Below are 20,979 nucleotides of genomic sequence, written 5' to 3' on the forward strand. Positions count from 1 at the left end.
CTTCATTCACATTTCCTCGTGTGAGTAACATCAGCGCACACACAAGGTTCGTATAGTAAAGTGATGTGGGTGCACGTACGTGAGCTCTGTGCCGTGCTTTGGCCCAAATCCTCGTCTGGGCCACAATCAAAGCTTTAAGGGCTAAACCTAAACTGTGCCTGAACTATACTTTTGAATCATAGGGTGATTATTAAATGTGCAATGTTACCTTTGCTAAGTATGTCGTCTTAACATGTAAGCTGCAATCATCACAACATCAAGTGAGCATTTGGTGAGAAATTTTCTTTTCGTATCAGATTTTTTTGTCTTTTTTGCCTGAGAAAGCGTTCTCTCACACTCAGTAATTTTGTTTGTGCAGCCACACCTTAGCCTAAAGCAGGGGTCTCCAACCGTTTCCTCCGGTGACCTCCTTTACAAATCAAAAATGAAAGAGAGCTACTCATTTTAGCAGTCGCAAGAAATTGAGAAGCCTTAGAGAGGGTACAATTAGATGCTTATGAAACATAACCCATTATCCATTTATTAGTGCACAGGTTAGGCATCAAAACGATACATCTATAATGGTAAATAATCAGATTTTAATTATTAAGCACAATAGGTATAATTCAGAAATCCCTTGGTGAGCTACTTGGAAGAAGATGGAGAGGTAAAGGTAGCTCTCGAGCTACAGGTTGGAGATCCTTCCTTTAGCTTAAAGCATATCAGTGTCCAAAAAAGGTTAGACCCCTCTGGAACCATACAGGGTTTACTTCGGACTGGAGTGAAAATACTGACTTGTACATATTACTTGTTGATAGTACATATTAATTCAGTGTATTATAATGTCTCACAATTCTGTGGAGTGAGCATAGCCAGCCTTCTTAGACTGGTACAAAATGGTCAAAAAATAATATTAACCCTCTTATTTCCATATAAAAACTGTAGTAATAATAGTGCATATATAAGTTCAGTAAAGTCCCTCACATGTGGAGTGATCATTGCCAGCCTTCTTGGACTGGTACTAGATGGTCAAAAAGTAATACTAACCCTCTTATTTCCATATTAAAACTGTAGTAGTAGTACATATATAAGTTCAGTAAAGTCCCTCACATGTGGAATGAGCGTTGCCGGCTTTCTTGGACTGGTACCAGATGGTCATACAGTCGTCCTGGAGTCTGAAGTGTCTCTGTTTTTTCCAGGTTCGAGACTTGATCTTCCTCATGACCGTCCCCACCAGCATCGACTGCAGGTTATCATCGCACTGGATCCCTGACACCACAGAACGACACTTGTTAAAACAGACATCGTTAAGCTGTACAGAATCCCTGCAGTTTAACCTGAGCTGGAGGACAGACTGGCACAAAGTTCAAAGTCTTCTCTGTCAGTATAAATACGGAAGTGAAAATTCTTTCTTCACTACAGCTTCAGTAAGTGGTGTCATTGTTCAGCCCCAAAGTCATGGTTGTAGCCAACAAACGTCTTGCAAAAACACTGAATCTCCCATACAGTTATAGGTTTCTGCATTTCCGTCTGAAATTATAACATTATCAAATTCTTTTAAAATTCTAGTACTAATAATGTTGAACCTTATCATTATTTGTTTGGGATTGGGTTCACAATATTCATCTCATAGTTTGAAGTTCTTTCAACTGACTACAATCACGTCTTTGTGGTTGAATAATGGCACCACTTTCTGAAAATGTTATATAAATAATTCAGCCTTTGTTTGTTTATGTGTTAATACTGAAAATACGGCACTTAAAATGAGCTTTGGCTAATGAATGAAAGGACGAGATGGAGGATACAAGCGGTCGAAATGACTTTCCTCCGCAGGGTGGCTGTGCGCTCCCTTAGAAATAGTGTGAGGAGCTCGGTCACACGGGAGGAGGTCGGAGTAGAGCTGCTGCTCCTCCACGTCAAAAGGAGCCAACTGAGGTGGCTCGGGCATCTGTTCCGGATGCTTCCTGGGTGTGTTCAGGGCATTTCCCCTGAAAGACCGAGGACTCACTGGAGGGACTATGTCTCTGGGCTGACCTGGGAACGACTTGGGGTCCCCCTGGAGGAGCTGGAGGAAGTGTCTGGGGTGGGGGAAGTCTGAGAGCCCCTGCTTAGACTGCTGCCCCCGGATAAGTGGAAGAAAATGGATGGATTGAAAATATGTCAAGCTCTTTGCATGTTTTTTTTTTTTTTTATGTGGGCCCAGTAATTACAGAGACATGAACCATAAACCTGCAGTTAAAGGTGCACTGTGTAACATTTCTAGTGAAGGCTCCATCACCTACTTATGTCCAAGGAAATGTTGATGCTTTGTCTAGAATGTTCCACAAAATAGATTAAATCTATTTATCATGAGAGAGACAAGCAGGTCACAGCACTACACTACATTACAGGTCAAATCTGTGGAGAGTCGCCCCTATTCACAGAAGCAAATAATGTATTTTTAACACATGATTTTTCGTACATGGAGACAAGTAGGCAGCAGACCCTCCACCATAAAGTTGCACAGTGCACCTTTACCTTTAAACAGCACCTTGACCCACAAAGCTCTGACCCGGCTCCAGCTCGGTTTAAACTATAGGATTCAGTTGTGCGTCACGTGAGCCTTGTGTATTATTGATGTGTGTGTAATGTATGTTGTGTACTCACGGAGGCCAGTGCCTGTGGAAGCCATTGGGTGTCTCCTCACAGGGCCATCTAGAAAAACACACAAAACAACGTCACATTTTTGTCTACCGATACTTTACAGTGACATCATGCTGTGGAGGGGGGGGTTCTACATCTATCCCAGCCCCTATGGAGGAATGTTCATCAGTTACCATGGTGACACATTTTTATTTTCAGAAAACTGAAAAAAAAAAAATACAAAGTGGATTTTAATATATAACATAACATATTTTCGGGAGCCTGAGATCAATATGAATGTTCAGGCTCGTGTTTAGGAGCTTGATTTTCAATAAAAAGGTGAAAAACAGTCTGCAAATGATGTAGCCTGATTCATCAGTCGGTTTCACTTTATGGAAACCATTAGGATTCATTCTTTCGCTCAACAGTAGGCGGGTACTTTTTTTATTTAACCAATCGCTGCTATTTGTTCGTGTATGTAATGCGCCAAATCCCGTAGGAAGAAGGGCAATAACGTCTTTCCCCTTGATAAAATTCACCAAACATTCTCTTTGTTCTGGCTTTAAATCCTAAATCTCGGAAAATCATTGCCAACACAGATTGTCTGTCTTCGTCTATATACATCTCAACAAGTTTGTTTACTGTTGTGCTGAACCAGAAAAGGGACCCAGACAGACGCTTGAGTTTGACATCATGACTTCACAGCTCTTCTCTGATTGGCTGGTGTACGGTCTACAACTTCCAGGGTTCCTGCAAACCATCTAGTGTATTCCCATTCCTGATCTCGTCGCTGGAGAGAAATGAAACTGAGTGGAGGCACTTGGTGGCGCCAGCCTGGTCTAAATGAGATGGACTTGTTTAACAGATCTCCTGGTATTTTTTCCTTCAATTATTTATTATGTACGTATGTGTATGTATGTATGTATATACATATGTATGTATATATTTTTATTATTATTATTTTTCTTTTGCTAATTCATATAACTAATATGACTTCTAGACATCGATATAATATCTTTTGAATTTTTGAGTTTCTGTTTCTTTTGGAATTGCCTGCTGTCTTGTTGTTGTTTTTGTGTTATGTTTATCTATGTTTAAACATTTATAAAAGTCAATAAAAAGAATTGAATAATAACAGATCTCCTGGAGTTAAAATAAAGCTCAGATAAAAGTCTAACAAAGCCTCAGACAGAATAGAGCTTACAGTTAGCATCACACCCCCAGGGAATGTGGATGACATCAACTGCAAAGTATCAACAGACATCCTCTTAGAATGATAAGGCTCTATTTGATACTCTTGTCGAAATATCTGTATTATGTATATGTATTTATTGTTCTTGGGTGCCTTCTGTTAACTCTCACAAAATGTTATACAGTTTGGTGCAAGCAAAAACAGATGGCTCTATCTGCAGTATCAAAGATCAACTTGTGTTGTAATCTGCCTGACTCAATCTGCAGACCTGTCATAATAATTACTATATCGACTTATCGTTCAATACAGGTTTGATGGAACAATCATTTTTGAGGGTCAGTATTTATCGAGAGAACTTGTACTAGTGGGGACCTTTTTGTTATTTTTCTGCTCTATGATTCATTTAGCTATTTTTAACAATATTTAGAACAGTTTTGTGTGATATACCTACTCAAGCTTTTATCAAGTCAGAGGCATAAATTAGTTCCAATATTATGATTTATCGTCTTTCTTTCTTTCTTCGGCGATATATCATATGAATGTATTGCTCTCTTTTTTTCTGTTGTACAAGTGATCAAAACTTTAAACCATAAATATCTCAGGACTACACAGAACGCCTTCAAATAAAACCTTATAATTCTGAGAGGAAGTATTTTTTGTTATTGTTTTTAGTTTTATATAAAGACACATTATGTAACTTTTCTTTTGGCTGGAATGCAGATGACTCAAAAATTGCAGTATTTGCGATTTGCGTCTTTTCAAAGTGCGATTCCAGTGTGATCCGCGTGTGATTCCTCTCGCAGCCCTGTGGAGTTACAGTAATAGTTGGTAATGTAACCCGTATTACACAACTCAGTGCTTAAACTTTTATAGTGAAATGTCTTAAACAGAGGAGACACTTTCAGATCTGTTTCAGGCTTGTATTGAATCACACCCAGAGGCCACTTCCACCTCTGCTCCATTATTTAGCCCTCATTATAGCTCTGTTTGTGGTCTCTACAACGGTCACTGCACAAATATTAAAGGCCCCGTATTACACCATTTTCTGATCTATGTAATAATGCTGTTTTCCTCATCACAAACAGACCTGGAGTTGTGTTTTTTTGTTTCACTCACACATGTTTAACCCACAAGTTCTTCTCTCACAACACCTTCTGATGTCATTTGGTAACACAGGAAGCGCTCCATTGTGTTTTCAAACTCCATATAACTTCACTAGAATCATTTTGGTTTGATTTCAACCCTGGAATTTCCAATCTTTGTTAACTTGAGGAGCTGTTAACTTGAAAATGTCCACTTTCCAGGTTTGGAGATGAAGACTAACACAACTTCAGGTCTGTTTTTAAGGAGGTAACAACATTAAAACTTAACTTATAGTGTCAATTTTGTGCAATATAGACCCTTTAAGTATTGTTTTCAAAGTATTTCTGGGTCTAAGATGCACGATATACACCAATCAAGTAGAAATCACAATTTAAAATCGTCACAATCAGCAAATCACAAAGACTGGAGTTATTGAGCCAACATATTTTGCTTTGTAAACAACAAAATATTCTGTCTTACTCTGTGTAAAATAAAAGCTGCTAACCCTGTAGTTTAGACCTCTACAAACATGTTCTGAAATTTGTTCTGCTTGGAAATGTCACTGCTTTGCCTAGAATGTTCCATGGTATGACTTTAAAAACATTTCCATCTAGAATTTATTCATTACGGGTGTTTCTATTGCTCAAAAATATTCCTTCTGTGAATAGGGGCGGCTCTCCACAGATCTGGATTCCAATGTAGTGTAATACTGTAACCAGCTTTTCTCCCTCGTGATATTTAAGTTTAATCTGTACTGTGGAACATTCTAGACAAAGCAATGACATTTCTAAGGAGACATCAGGTGGCGAACTCTCCACTAGAAATATGCGCAGTCCCCTTTAAGTCTTCTCTCAGCTACGTGTGTCTATAAAGGAATATGAACTTTGAACAGAATCTTGACAGTTAAATCACAATTATTTATTTGTCCTGCATTGATCTGCTCTACTTGAGTTTATCCTTTACTTTTTGTTCAGACTCTAAACCGACATAATCTCTGTCTGGCCAACGCAACACAACACTAGAGTTAACAGTTTAATAGAAAATCAACAAATGAGACTGAAATGTAGGAAAGTTCTACTAAATGACTTTTAAAAAACACTGTGGTAATTTTGAATAACTTAATTATGCAACATATATATTTTTTATTTTTATTTTCAAGTTAGTCTATATCTAATAACTCATATAACTCATATATACACATTATTTAATTGCTACTACTACTACTACTACTACTGCTACTACTACTACTACTACTACTACTACTACTACTGCTACTACTACTACTACTACTACTACTACTGCTGCTACTGCTACTACTACTTACTAACTACTACTGCTACTACTACTACTACTGCTACTACTGCTACTACTACTACTACTACTGCTACTACTACTACTACTGCTACTACTACTGCTACTACTACTACTACTACTACTACTACTACTACTACAACTACTACTACTACTGCTACTACTACTACTACTACTACTTCTACTCCTACTACTAATACTACTACTAATATTACTACTACTACAAATACTGCTACTACTGCTACTACTACTACTACTACTACTACTACTACTGCTACTGCTACTACTGTTACTACTACTACTGCTACTACTACTACTACTACTGCTACTACTACTACTGCTACTACTACTACTGCTACTACTACTACTGCTACTGCTGCTACTACTACTACTACTACTACTACTACTACTGTACTACTACTACTGCTACTACTACTACTACTACTACTACTACTACTACTACTGCTACTACTACTACTACTACTACTACTACTACTACTACTACTACTACTACTACTACTACTACTACTACTACTACTACTACTACTACTACTACTACTACTACTACTATACTACTACTACTACTACTACTACTACTACTACTACTACTACTACTACTACTACTACTACTACTACTACTACTACTACTACTACTACTACTACTATTTCTACTGCTACTGCTACTACTACTACTACTACTTCTAAGGCTAAATTAGTAATTATTAAAAAGGTTATATAATTGATAACACGCTGGTTGCATTGTTAACATGGTAAACAAAACATAGCTTGATGTGCATTTAGCAACGTTACTTTTTCTTTTTACTTAATGTTTATAATTTAAGACAAAATGATTCATTAAAATATGATAAAAGAAGCCTGCAAAAAGCGTGTATTAAATAATTAAATAAACTTTTGTCTTTATTTAAATATTTTACCCTGACAATGCTGATACTTGGAAATTGTTATTAAGTAAAGTTTGAAAAAAAAAAATAATAATAATAATAATAATTAAATAAACAAATCAAATAATTAAATACAGTTCGCTTACCTCTCGCATGCTCCACTCATTTCGACAATTTAATATTAAAATGATAAACTTAACTACTTAAACAGGCTATAATAATATATTAAAAACTATAAAATAAAGTAAAAACATAATGCATACGCCATCAAACGCAAATAAGTATAAATAAATATAAAAACGAAAGCTTAAAACCTTAGCTTTGTTTTGTTATGCTAGTCACCGCTACAAGTGCACGTTTTGTTACGCAAGTCTGAATCACGTGACCTCAAAAAAAAAAAAATAAAAATAATAATAATAAGGAAATCAAATTATTTTTTATGAAATTATATAAAAATAAGAAGTATACATATGAAACTGTAATAGTGCGTGGACTATTAATATTTATGTTTATTTTATTTTTTTTCTTAATGACGAACACAATTTAAAACGATGCGGGTGGGCGAGTTTTCAAACAAACTCAAAATGTTAATACATAAAAGCTCTATGTTTGTATGTAAACACAGCTAAAGGCCATTGTATACAGTATATGCACAATTTAATAGCACTAAAATCTGCAAATAATATAAAGAATTACTGTACGTGGAGATTAGGCTGTATTTAGGACTACTTATTACCTTATAATTTATGATTTTAAAAATAAAGAAATCTAAATCTAATCTAATATGGGTTGGTATAGACCGCAGAAAAAATTGACCTACTTTGGTTGAACCCTGTGACGTAAATACAAAATAATGTATGTGTTTACCTATATTACTGATATCATTATTTGAGTATTAGACTACACCTACAATGGTATACAACTTTATTTTTTAATACATCATGATGTATAATGGTAAGTAATTGCAGAGTTATGGCATTAACTGTCTCAAAATAAGCAATTCTTATTATCAATACACTTTAGTTCATTTAACATTTGATTCTATCCCTGCTTATAAATACAAAATTAAATATATCTGTGTTTTTGAACAGTTTTCATTATGAAGTTTGTATGCATTTGCAAAATGTAACCATATTATTGAGAATGTTATAGCTTACATAACTTACTTTAGGCAACTTATAGTCACTCTGTTGTATAATTTAAACTTCAAATTCACCTTTTCAATAAGAAGACTAATAGTACTGATGTTGCTTTGGCTAGAGATATGAATTTGTCCAAACTATTAAAACATTCTTTAACATTACAACTAGTTACAAATTGTCAATAATATAAAATCTAGAATTATCAAAACAAAAATAACATTACATTTGAAGATCTGGACCAAACTTTACACTTCACATCAACAAAACGACACATTTTGACTTTAAAGACTCGAATTTTTCCATTAAAATCAAATTGGTTTAAATAAAAAAGTTGGTTAAAGTCGTTCTTACCCGTGTTAAGTGTCTCCCGTGTTGTTGTTGGTCATTTGAAAGTGCGCTTGTGTTGCTCGGTCGCCTGTTGCATGTTGTAATGACACTGCTCCTGTGGGACGAGCCGGAGTTCAACTAGAGCCAAACTCCTCCTCCCTCCTCCTCCTCCCTCTCTCTTTCTCTTTTCTTTTATTTCCTCCTCTTTCTCCCTCCTCTCTCCCCCTCTCCACTCCTTTCTCTTCTCTTCCTTTCCATCTCCTCTCCTTCTCCTTTCCTCCTCTCTCTCTCTCTCTCTCTCCCTTCCCTCTCCTCTGCCTCCTCTTTCTCCCTCCCTCTCCCCTTCTCCTCTTTTCTTTTCTGTCTCCTTTCTTTCATTTCCTCCTCTTTCTCCCTCTCTCTTCCCGTCCCCTTTCTCCCTCCTCTCTCCCCCTCTCCACTCCTTTCTCTTTTCTCTCCCTCTTCTCTTCCTTCCCATCTCCTCTCCCTCCCTTGTTTCCACTTCTCTCTTCCTTCTTCTTTCCCCTCGTCCTCCTCACCTCCCTCTCTCTCTCCTTCTCCTCCTTCTCTGTCGTCTTTCTTTCATTTCCTCCTCTTTCTTCCTCTCTCCTCTCCCCCTCCTTTCCTCCTCTCTCCCCCTCCTTTGTTTCTTGTCACCTTCATCTCTCTCCCCTTCCTCTCTATCTCCTTTCCGTCATTTCCTCCCCTTTCTCCCTCCTCTCCCCCCTTCTCCTTTCCTTTCTCTTCTCTCTCTCCTTCTTCTCTTCCTTCCCATCTCCTCCCCCACTCTCTCTCCTTTGTTTCTACTCTCTCTCTCTCTCCCCTCCTCATCACATCCATCTCTCTCCCCTTCTCCTCCTCCTCTTCTCTCCTTCTCCTTTCTCCTTCTTTTTCTCTCTCTCTTTTCTTTCATTTCCTCCTCTTTCTCCCTCTCTCGTCTCTCTCTTCTCGTCCCCTTTCTTCTCCCTCCTCTTTTCCCCTCTCCTTCTCTTCATTCCCATCTCCTCTCCCTCTCCTTTCCTCCTCTCTTTCTCTCTCTCTCCTTTCTTTCTTCTCCCTTCCCTCTCCTCCTCACCTCCTTCTCTCTCCCCTTCTCCTCCTCCTCTTCTCTCCCGTCCTTTTTCCTCCTTCTTCTGTCTCTACTTTCCTTCTCTCCCTCTACCTGCTTCTCTCTATTCTTTCCCCACTCTTCCCCTTTCCTTCTTTTCTCTCTCCCCCTTCCTCTTCCATCTCCTTCCTTTCTTCCCACTCTCCCCCTCTCCTTTTCTTCCTCTCCTCCATCTCTCCTCTTTTCCCTCTCCTCTGCCTCTTCTCACCTATCCTCCCTCTTTCCTTTCCTCCCTCTCTCTCCCCCTTTCTCCTCCTTCTTCTCTGTCTCCTTTCCTCCTCTCCCTCTACCCGATTCTCTCTCTCCTTCCCCCCACTCTCCCACTTTCTGCCCCCTCTCTCCTTCTTTTCTCTCTCTCTTCCCTCTCTTTCCTTTCTCCCCTCCTCCTCTTCTCCCCTACTCCCTCGTCTCCTTTCTCTCTCTCCTTTCTTCCTCTCCTCCACCTCTCCTCTTCTCCCTCACCTCTCCCTATTCACACCTATCCTCCCTCTCTCTTCATCTCTTTTCCTCCTTTCCCTCTACCTCCCCCTCTCCTCCACCTCTTCCCCCTTTCTCCTTCCTCTTCTCTCTCTTTCCTTTCTCCTCCTCTTCTCACCTTCTCCTCTTTTCCTCCCTTCCCACTCTCCCCCTCTCCTTTCTCTCTCTTCTTTCTTCCTCTCCTCTTCTCACCCACTCCCCCTTTCTCTCTCCAATCCTTCCTCCTCCCTCTTCTCTCTTTCTTTCCTTTCTCCTCTCCTCCTCTTCACACCTACTCCTCTTTTCCTCCTTCTTCTGTCTCTACTTTCCTTCTCTCCCTCTACCTGCTTCTCTCTATTCTTTCCCCACTCTTCCCCTTTCCTTCTTTTCTCTCTCCACCTTCCTCTTCCATCTCCTTCCTTTCTTCCCACTCCTCCCTCTCCTTTCTCTCTCTTCTTTCTTCCTCTCCTCTTCTCACCCACTCCCCCTTTCTCTCTCCAATCCTTCCTCCTCCCTCTTCTCTCTTTCTTTCCTTTCTCCTCTCCTCCTCTTCACACCTACTCCTCTTTTCCTCCTTTCCCACTGTCCCATTCTCCTTTCTCTCTCTCCTTTCTTTCCTCTCCCTCTCTCATCCCTCCATCCCTCTCTCTGTGGTCTCTCGTTGCTCTCGTCCGTCTCTTTGGACACATTAGTCGTCTCTAAAGTTCTGCACGTTTCACTAAACATTGGAAAAACATGGACACAGGGCGACGCCTTTAACCCAAACCTCCAACTCTGAATGAATCGACCTTATCAGCGAAGATTAAACAAAACAAATAACACGGCTCTTTTACTCCAGCGCGACTGAATAACAGTACTTTATTTCTAATTATTGACTAATCCTAAACAAAGTAAGTGTGTTTGACGAGCTATTCAAGTGAACAAAAGTGGTTTAGTTTGAGAAATGGAGAAATACAGAAACTGGAATCGACTGGAGATTTTTTTGTTTTTAAAATGAAAACAGATAAATGTGATGTTTATTTTTCATAAGCAGCGACAGAATAGTTTAAGAAGAATTTAAGATGTGTGTAATTTGACAAGACAAAGATGATAGTTTTAATAATAATAATAATAAAAGTGCTTTGGTCAACTGTGGTTATTAAATGTGTGATACAGGCAGTGTTGGGGAGTAACAGATTACATGTACCGGAGTTATGTAATCAGAGTACAAATGATGAGTAACTGTATTCAGTTACAGTTACTGTTTCAGTGAGTGGTAATTGGATTACAGTTACTTTTTTGAAATAAATGGATTACAGGGCGGTATTTTCCTGTTTTCACATTTTGGGCTAAACCAGGACTAAACCAGGACTAAACCAGGACTAAAACAGGACTAAACCAGGACTAAAACTAGGACTAAACCAGAACTAAACCAGGACTAAACCAGAACTAAACCAGGACTAAACCAGAACTAAACCAAGACTAAACCAGGACTAAAACTAGGACTAAAACAGGACTAAAACCAGGACTAAAACCAGGTCTAAACCAGGACTAAAACTAGGACTAAACTAGAACTAAAACCGGACTAAACCAGGACTAAAACTAGGACTAAACCAGGACTAAAACCAGGTCTAAACCAGGACTAAACCAGGACTAAACCAGGACTAAAACTAGGACTAAAACCAGGACTAAACCAGGACTAAAACTAGGACTAAAACAGGACTAAACCAGGACTAAATCCAGGACTAAACTAGAACTAAAACCAGGACTGAACCAGGACTAAAACAAAAGTCTGTTCATGGAGACTTGGGCTCAACAGACAATTTGAAGAAAACAAACAAGAATTTTCAGGATGTGGTTGGTACATTCATGCTGTTTTAAAAAGCAAAACAATATCAAGTAATCCAAAGTATTCAGATTACTTTACTCACTTTAAGTAATTTAATGGATTATGTTACAAACTACATTTTGGGGGATGTAATCTGTAATCTGTAGGGGATTACATTTTAAAAGTAACACTCCCAACACTAGATACAAATACATTTTGACTTGATTTTGACTTGAGCGTAACAATAAAGGAGCATTATGTAACTTTTTGTCACTTGATTTCAGTAATAGTAGTGGTTTATTGGGTCATTTTGCAGCACTACAAAACAAAACAGAGTCCAGAGGTGGGACCAAGTCAAGTCCAAGTCAAGTCCCAAGTCATATACAGGCAAGTCGAGTTTCGAGTCACTGGTCCGTAAGTCCAAGTCAAGTCCAAAGTCCAAGTCGTCTGCTTTGAGCTTCAAGTCATTTCAAGTCCAAAGAACCAAATATAGCTTAGATTTTTGCAATTTATATGAATTTAAAGATAAAATGTACTTTAAAAAATCATAGTATATTTATGTATGAGCATTTATAGAGTATGTAAGAGTTGTAGAAATGAATTTAGTTAATTTTTCCTTTTTAAACGTCTTGACAAGATCTTAGGGTGAATCATTACGGTCACAATAGAAAGAATTCAGATTTAAAAGTGCTTCTCAAGTCTCCTTAAGTTACTTCAAAAAAGTAGAAGTACAAAGTAGTGGTCCAAGAGACATAAAAAGTAACTGAAGTAACATCAGATTTATAATTTTAAGTTAGTAATGTGAAGGATAAAACATTAAATAAAGCACAAAATCTTATTATTTTCAAAGGACGGACGCAAAACTGAGACAAACTAAATCAGATCTGAAGGAGCCGCAAGAAACGCAAATGTTCAAATCATTTCATATTGTCACATAAATCTTTCACCGTCACCTGCTTGTGTCTATATGCCTGGAATGTTCCACAGTGTGACTTTAAACAGCTCTACTTTACATTTATTTAATTACAGGTGGTTTTATAGCTCAAAAATCCCTAGAAAAACAACGTTCTGACTGTGAGCGGCGTCGCCTCTCCACAGATCTGACCTGTAACTTGGTCTGGTTTGGACATGAACATATAAAAAGGATTGTTGTCTCAGCATTTGAACTAAAAATGTTACACAATGCACCTTTAAAAAGCTCTCACATCAACGCAACTGAGCACTACCCACTTCTATCTACACTAAATCCATATATTATTACTATTTTTTATTCTTCTTCTGTACTTAGTCGTTTTTCTTTTGTCTCGTTTTTAAACCAGTGCTTCAGATTTGACTTGGGACCACTGTGGGTCTTTTTTGCCAAGTGAGCGAGCGGCGACAAAATGACACATGGAGTTTAGTCTAACGTTTCTTCTCTTTAAATATTGATACGCTAATTTAAACAAGCTGCAACTGGACAAGACGCAAAACCAGTATCTACAGTTGTAATGCAAAAAAAGCATGTTCGAGATCACTGAATTGTGGATTCCGATACAAAATGCACGGTCAATTTGGAGAATATTTTGAGATTTGTAAGTGGCTCTTTTGTTTTTACTCCTTCGACCGTGTTCCCTGCTCAAGTTCTGGCGGCATTAATAATAAAAACTTTGGTTTGAGTTACACTGGTCGAATTACAGAGACTTGGCCAAGAGTAAAATGAAGGGGCTCCCTCACAATGGAAAAGGAAACTACGTTACCCAGAAGACATTGCGGATTACATCATGGCAAGTCGCTGGACTTGCCATGGTGGAGAAAGTTAAGGGAAAGCGGTTGGGTTTGTTACAATTTGGAAAACTAATTAAAAGCAAAAATAATGTTCAAATCAAAATGCCCATATGAGGCTATTTTTCTGATCTGTTCTAATGTTTCCTCGTCACAAACAAACAAACCTGGAGTTGTGTTTTTTTGTTTCATTCACATGTTTAACACACAAACCCTGCTGATTTAGGCTGAGTTCTTCTCCCAAAAAAACCCCCACTCCATTCCACTTTGTGATGTCATGTGGTAATACAGGAAAGCAGCTCCACTGTCTTTTTAAAAATCCATATACCTTCACCTACCCAGGCTGGCGCCACCTAGTGCCTCCACTCAGTTTCATTTCTCTCCAGTGACTAGGTCAGGAATCAGATACACTAGACCAGGGGTGTCAAACTCATTTTGGTCCGGGGGCCGTATCCAATCTACTTTGATCCTAAAGGAGCCGGATCAGAAAACTCATGTCATATAAACCTCAAAAATAACAATAAGTTCAAATATTTGTGCAGAGAAACACAAATCTATTCCAGAAATCTTTTTAATTGATGAACTCTTTCTTTTGCAAAATATTATAATATTATGAACAACCTGAATCTTAAAAAAAAAAAAAAACAATTTCAACACAATGTTTTAACATGAACTTTCATGCAAATAGGAATAAGTCAATTTTTCTTGGAAAATTCTACACTCAGCATCCACTTTTCTTATTTTGGACATTTTTTTGATGAGGGTGTCACGGTCAACAGTCAAAACGATCGTCCTTTAAGAGCGTTTGGAAAGAGACAAGTCTTCATTTGTGCTGCTCTGGTGGGAGGGGCCACGTACAGAGACGCTGGAGACGCTGCTCTGTTAAGCACAGCAGAAAATTAACAATATTTTAATAGAAAATATAATAAAAATATTTTTGTAGAAAATCAGCCGAGGGCCAGATTAAAAGTTTTGGAGGGCCGGATCCGGCCCCCAGGCCGTATGTTTGACACCCCCGGCTTAAGTTTTACACAGTCTAATTAGAATCTTAAGGGGTAAACGCTACATGTGGAACACTCCAGGCAAAGCAGTAAAATCTCCATGGAGACAAGCAGAGCCTCCATCTGAAAAGTTACACAGTGCATCTTTTATTATGCCTAATCACACTGGGACAAAAACAACAACAATATCTCATTAAATTTAAATTACTTAAATTAAGATCATTTTGCTTTATTTGAGTTGATTCAAAATAAGAAACAAAATTTTAGTTTCTTATTTTAAGTGCAAAAAGTTGTTTTTCTTATTTTACATGTAGCGAGATGCATTTTCATATTTTAAGGACAAAAAATCTTATTCCTCTGGTAGATAATTTTACTTGTCAAGAGAAATTTACTCAAATCATGACAAAAACTTTCTTAATTCAGGTCAACTTAACTTGGCTAGATTTTGTTTTTCGCAGTGCATGATTTATTCTTAATTTTTTGTCTTAAAACATACAACGTAAAAAAAACCCCAAAAAAACCCTCTTTTGATAAGTTTGAGAATTTTCATTTTAGGGGCTTGGATGACTGCAAACTGTTTAAAATAAATAAAACTAGTTGTGTTTTTCACGTTTTTAAGACAATAATAATCAGATGTAGGGACTTTAAATGCCAAAAACTAAACCAGGAGATCAAAAAAGTTCACATTTAACCGGTTTATTTCCCATTTGGCAGTTGCATTTTACAGTACAGCTTTAGTTAAAATGGATGCCAAGACAAATGACTAAACAGATAAAGTCCTTTTGAATCCTCCACGGCTCCTTGTTGTTGTTTTCTGGCAGGTTTTTCGCTGGTTTGTGCTTGTTGGCGGTTGGTTGACGGTCTGTCTCTCTCCTCGTCGGACCCCGGGGTCACTGAGGGGTGAGCGGGATGCCTCTCGGGTCGGTCACCTGTCCCTCCTGGAGGTTCTTGACTAACTGGGCCAGCCAGCGCTTCGTGGTGGTGTCGTCTTTTAAAACCTGCGCGAACGTGGTGTCTTTGAGCTGATCCGGGAGGCACTGACGTAAGGCTTCTCTCGCTCTGGAAACAAAACGCAAGACAGAGATTCAATAAAAAGGTAATAATCAAAAACTGTTTGCAGAGTGTGAAATCAGACAGTGATAAAGAATTATTTTAATACCGTATACATATAAGTAAGTAAATTAAGTAAAAGTACAGATACTGGGGGCAATGAAAATATGAAAATGAAAAAAAATCTACTTGAATAAAACTATTGAAGTACCTGTTTGAAACTGTACTTTAAAAGTAAAAAGTAAAAGTATTTTGCAGAGATTTTTTTGAATAATTAAAGCATCAATTGGTTAGATTTTGATTAAAGTGATTTAGATTTTAAGTGATTCAATAAACATTTCTCTATTTTTATCCTTTATTAATTTTTCTATTTTTATCCTTTATTAATTTTTATTTTATTATTTACTTTATTATTTATTATTTAGTTTATATATATATATTTTTTTCTTTTATTAATTTTTCTATTTTTATCCTTTATTAATTTTTGTATCGTATTTTTCTGTATTTGTTTTTTTTCATTTTGCTCAAAATTGGGGCACATTAAAACAAAAAAATAAGTTTCAAACCATAAAGGAAAGTACTTTTTACTTTTAAATCCACATCTAAAACGAAGTGGAGTAGAAAGTCCAGATACATGCTTTCAAATGTAAAGAAGTAAAAGTAAAAAAGTATCCACTGTCAAATTGAATAAAGTAAAGTATAGATACCTAAAAATTTGTACTTTTACTTTTGTACTTCACCAGAGAGTTTCCATAAAAAGATAAAAATCAAAAACAGTGTTCAGAGTGTGAAATCAGTCTATTTTAATTAATTATTTTTAATACCCTATACATTGGTCAGTGGTGGATGAAGTATTCAATTTTGATACTTAAGTAAAAGTACAGATACTGGGGGAATGAAAATGGAAAAAAAAAAAAAAAATCAACTTAAGTAAGAGTTTAGGAGTAAAAAGTAAATAAAAGTATTTCACAAAGTACATTTTCTGAGATTTTTTTAAAATAATTAAAGCATCAAATAGAGTGATTTTGATAAAGAATTGAGCTGATTTCTTAATTTTTCTGTATTTTTAAAAAACATTTTATCCTTTATTTTAACCTTCATTAATTTGTCTCCGTTTAATGTGGATTTGATTTTTTTTTTTTTGCTCAAAGTTGGGGCATTAACTCAATTGAAAACAAAAAAAAATAAGTCTCAGACATTTCAGCAGGTCTCAACCATAAAGAAAAATACTTTTAAACTACTTTTGATTTTTAGAATTACAACACTTTTTTACAGCAAAACTATCCCCCACAAAAAAAAACGCAGTTCCCAAGCACTGAGTAATTTTTTAAAATCAAATACTTTTAATACATGTTTTACTCTCACTTTATTAATTACTTAAACTACTTTTACTGATACAATTTCTACCACCATTTTGAGAGATTAAAACAGTTATTCCCTTACATTTGCTATTTATTTGCCCATTTATATGAGACTAGTAAGTAGTAATGTGACTACTGTTCTATGAAACCAATACGACCACCAGGGGGCGCTACTTAAAACACCGATTGAAATAAAAGTTTGTGTATCGTAAGTGGAGTTAGTCGTTTTTTTACCTGGAGTTATCTGAAAGTCGTAAGTAACAGCGAACAACGTGTTTGAGGAGTCGAGCTGAAGGTTCTTTTGAGAGCTGAAGAACCATTTTACCCTGAAACAAAATACAACAAACATATTTAAACATTTACAATTCATGATTACGTATTATTGATTTGTTGTGTAAACTCACTAAAATCATGGCGACGTGAGAGAAGCGCTCGTAGGTCTGACAGATGTACGCCAAACCCGTGTCGTCTAAAAGGATTTTCTGAAGGATGAAAGTGGCAACCTGGAAATCACAAAAGTCACAAAATTAGACTACTAAATATTAAACTACTGAAAAATAAATTATGTTATTTTAAGACTTGAACGTTTAGAGTTTGGTTTGAATTCTTTGGCACAGTAGCTTAAAAGTATAGAAAAAAATGCTAACAACAGAATGGTGATTAAAGACAACAGAAATGTATTGGCATCTTAAAAACATGATTAAAAGTAGAGGTCTGCACGGGACAGAATTTTCAGTCCCACTCCCGCCTGCTCCCGCAAAGAATTGTAATTTTCAGTCCCGCTCCCGCCCGCATCTGCGATATTTTGTCCCGCGCCCGCCTGCAAGTCCTGCAGGATGGGAACCTTACTTTCTTAAGCTCTATCAAACACGGAGAAGCGAAAGGAATTGGGCTGCGTATGGAAGGAGGCGCGGTGGGCGATCCAGTGGCATGGTTAAGTCCTGGCTAAATCCTGTTTTAGTCCAGGTTTTAGACCTGTTTTTAGACCTGATTTTGTTGCGCAGGCCGCAGGACGTACGGAAGGAGGGACTGTTCACGCGATGTACGGGAAGGTGGACGTTTGCTGGTTAAAATGTTTTTATTAATGCCAAATTAAATCTCCAGCACAAATTATGCATGATATGCTTACATTCATCTTTTGTACATTTTACTTTATACTCATATTTAGTTTGTGGGACTGCAGTTTATCATCCCTCCTGCCCGCTCCCACGTTGTTTAGTCCCACTCTCGCCCGCAGCGAGTTTTCACAATGTGTCCTGCGTCGCAGTGGTTTGCTTCGGGTCCCGCAGGGCTCTAGTTAAATGATAATTAATTACCGTTTTTGAGAGCTCACTGCCGGCCTCCATGATCCGAAGGCACAGAGGGATGATCTCAGTCGTTAAAAGGAAGTTGATCACCTCCTGTTCATCTGTTTTAACGAGAGCGCCTGGAAAATATGAAACACAGAGGAGTCACTTTTTATGTAAAGAAATAAGATATATTGCAAAATTAATTTGTGACAGTGGAAAACTAAACATCCTTATTGATACTGAAATAGATTTAACACATTGTAGAGTTTCTTACCAATGACTCCTAAACTCGTGAGTCTGAGGTATTCGAAAGGCCGTGTTTTACTGACGGTGTGAAGGAACGGGTACAGGAAGAGAGGGATGTGTGCGGCCAAGAACGCTGTCCTGAAAAAACAAAACAATACGCTGAAAACATGTCATTTTATTCATTTATTTGTTTGTGCCATTTATTTTTTAAGTAAGCACATAACATACATTTAGCGGATCAGCAATCTATCTATTAATCTATATTGGCTTTACAGAAAATTAAAGACATTGTGGTGGTTCAGACCTGGTTTCTGGATGTGAGGCGACGCACTGGAGCAGAGCCAGAGCGTTACAGACTCGGTTGGACTGATGAGCTGTCAGAGTGGGAGGGTTGATAGAAGGATAGATGTTTACGATTTCCTACAAATAAAAAGAAGATATTTTCAGTTCAGAGAAATCATATGTCTGTCTATTTTCTTCTTCTTTATCCGTGGAGGAGGCAGCAGTCTGAGCAGGGAGGCACAGACTTCCCACTCCACACACACTTCCTCCAGCTCTTGCAGTGGGACCCCAAGTCGTTCCCAGGCCAGCTGACAGACAAGCACATCCTGGGTCTTCCTAGGGCCTCAAAATTATACAACTAAAGTTAAACTATATCCATATACTACTCAATTAAATCTAGACAATTGTGTTCTGATGTTAAGAGCACTGTGAACATGAAATTCCAATATGTTTTGTTTCTCTACATAATCAAAACATCAATTTTGTGAACTTTTAAAACTGTTTTTAAGGGGTATCCATGGATTAGGACACATATTACATCAAGGTATGATTATATATATTTTATTGTGAGGTATTTTGTTGTGAGGTGTCAGTCCTACATTAACCCCAGCCTCTCTCCCCTGTCACCTGCAGCAGGGCGGCGATAGTGCCACACGAGTGCCAGAGCATGGGCGCCAGGTCGGGCACAGACTCTCGTTTCTTGCTGAGCTCCAGTAAAGCGTTCTCACGGGTCTCGGGACTCGACAGCTCGTTTATCCACTGGTAAATCTTCTCCCGGTCGACCTGCGCCAGCGCCGACGTCACAGCCTGTGTATTTACAAGCAGCGTTTAAGTACAGTCTCAAAACATCATCAGGGCTACAAGTGTGTTTGGTCAAATTAGTTTCAGCAAGTTCAATCTAACAACATCAAAAAAAAATAAAAAAAAAAATCATAATACATTTTTTTGGAAATGTGAAATATACAGACAAAAACACAAACTAAGGTAAACTAGGTATTTTTTAAAAATACATTGTCCTCATTAGATTAAAAAAGACCTGGGGATTGTACAGCTCTGGGGCCACATACGGACGTTTGGTTGACTTTGACCGGCCCATTTAAACTAATTTGGAATTCCAAAATAAACATATTTTATAATTTTACCTCATGCACAATTTAGTTAAGCATTTTGGCCCTGACCTCCACAGTATTTTCTGTTTCTGTTTCTTTAGTCCTGGTTTAGTCCTGGTTCAGTCCTGGTTCAGTCCAGGTTCAGCTCTGGTTTAGTCCTGGTTGAGTTCTGGTTTAGTCCTGGTTCAGTCCTGGTTTAGTCCTGGTTTAGTCCTGGTTCAGCTGTGGTTTAGTCCTGGTTTAGTCCTCGGTTCAGTCCATATAAGGCACAAAAGTTCAGCATCTTCACAGTTTTTTTGTTGAGAGTAAATTAAAAGTGCTGTAATAGTCGTGTAATGTTTTACATTTTAAACACAGTAATATAGTAATGTCACAAATTACTTTGAAATGACAGAAACAAGTCATAAATAACACATTACAGTTTTAAAGTCACAACAGTGGTTCTATATTTGTATAAACACATGCATAAATTGTGCAAATACTCGTAGAATCTAACCTAGGTTCCTGCTACCATCTTTAACTGCATTATTTCTACGTTTTGTGCAAATGGTACCGTAATTGACAAATCTGAACCAATAATTATAATAATAATTCCCATTTTAAACAAATCTTCTGCGTCGTTCGCTTTTTGAATACGACGCTAACATGCTATTAGCCCACATGCTAATATAAACAACGTCAAAACTTACGGCTCCCGTGGCCAACATCCTGTCAAATGTTACGACCGGGTGAAATAAACCTTCTTTGAAATGTCTGCAGCTGCGATTCGAGTTTAGTTACAGAAAATTAGGTGAAAAAGCGGGTTTTTTGTCAGATTAGTTCGCTACATTGGCGCTGGTGATGCTAAAAGAAACCGGAGTTCTTCTTCTTCTTCTTGGGTTTATTGAGCAGCGCACGTTCGCCATCTAGTGTTTATTTCCGTCAACTACACCCGCCATATATCTGGCTGAT

At 37.6% G+C, this 20,979-nt stretch overlaps 2 protein-coding genes across 2 annotated transcripts in view; both read right to left on the reverse strand.

The window, feature by feature from the left end:
- Positions 1–7,418, reverse strand: part of plcd4a (phospholipase C, delta 4a) — a 40,567-nt gene extending 33,149 nt beyond the window's left edge. Inside the window, exons 1-3 of the mRNA XM_055165818.1 lie at positions 7,236–7,418; positions 2,626–2,673; positions 1,090–1,248 (exon numbers count right to left, since the gene is read on the reverse strand). Coding sequence (XP_055021793.1) covers positions 1,090–1,248; positions 2,626–2,650 — 184 coding nt within the window. The 5' untranslated portion in view covers positions 2,651–2,673; positions 7,236–7,418. The remainder of the gene's footprint in view (positions 1–1,089; positions 1,249–2,625; positions 2,674–7,235) is intronic.
- A 7,953-nt stretch (positions 7,419–15,371) lies between these two features.
- cnot9 (CCR4-NOT transcription complex subunit 9) lies at positions 15,372–20,897 on the reverse strand. The gene is made up of 8 exons (XM_020920807.2): positions 20,718–20,897; positions 19,547–19,726; positions 18,942–19,057; positions 18,666–18,775; positions 18,419–18,528; positions 17,507–17,605; positions 17,337–17,428; positions 15,372–15,750 (listed from the first exon to the last, which is right to left on the reverse strand). The coding sequence occupies exons 1-8, from the start codon at positions 20,733–20,735 to the stop codon at positions 15,582–15,584; spliced, it is 894 nt and encodes a 297-aa protein (XP_020776466.1). The 5' UTR covers positions 20,736–20,897; the 3' UTR covers positions 15,372–15,581.
- Positions 20,898–20,979: the final 82 nt, after the last annotated feature.

The sequence above is a fragment of the Boleophthalmus pectinirostris genome, unplaced genomic scaffold (genome assembly GCF_026225935.1).
Source record: "Boleophthalmus pectinirostris isolate CB_2022bp ecotype Guang Dong unplaced genomic scaffold, ASM2622593v1 HiC_scaffold_11, whole genome shotgun sequence".
In the NCBI taxonomy this organism is placed as follows: Eukaryota; Metazoa; Chordata; class Actinopteri; order Gobiiformes; family Gobiidae; genus Boleophthalmus; species Boleophthalmus pectinirostris.

Coding starts and splice junctions, on each gene's coding strand:
- cnot9 (XM_020920807.2), bottom strand. Junction 19,058..19,546: donor CTATCGCCGCCCTGCTGCAG/GTGACAGGGGAG, acceptor TTTTATTTGTAG/GAAATCGTAAACATCTATCC. Junction 17,606..18,418: donor GCAGTGAGCTCTCAAAAACG/GTAATTAATTAT, acceptor TGTGATTTCCAG/GTTGCCACTTTCATCCTTCA.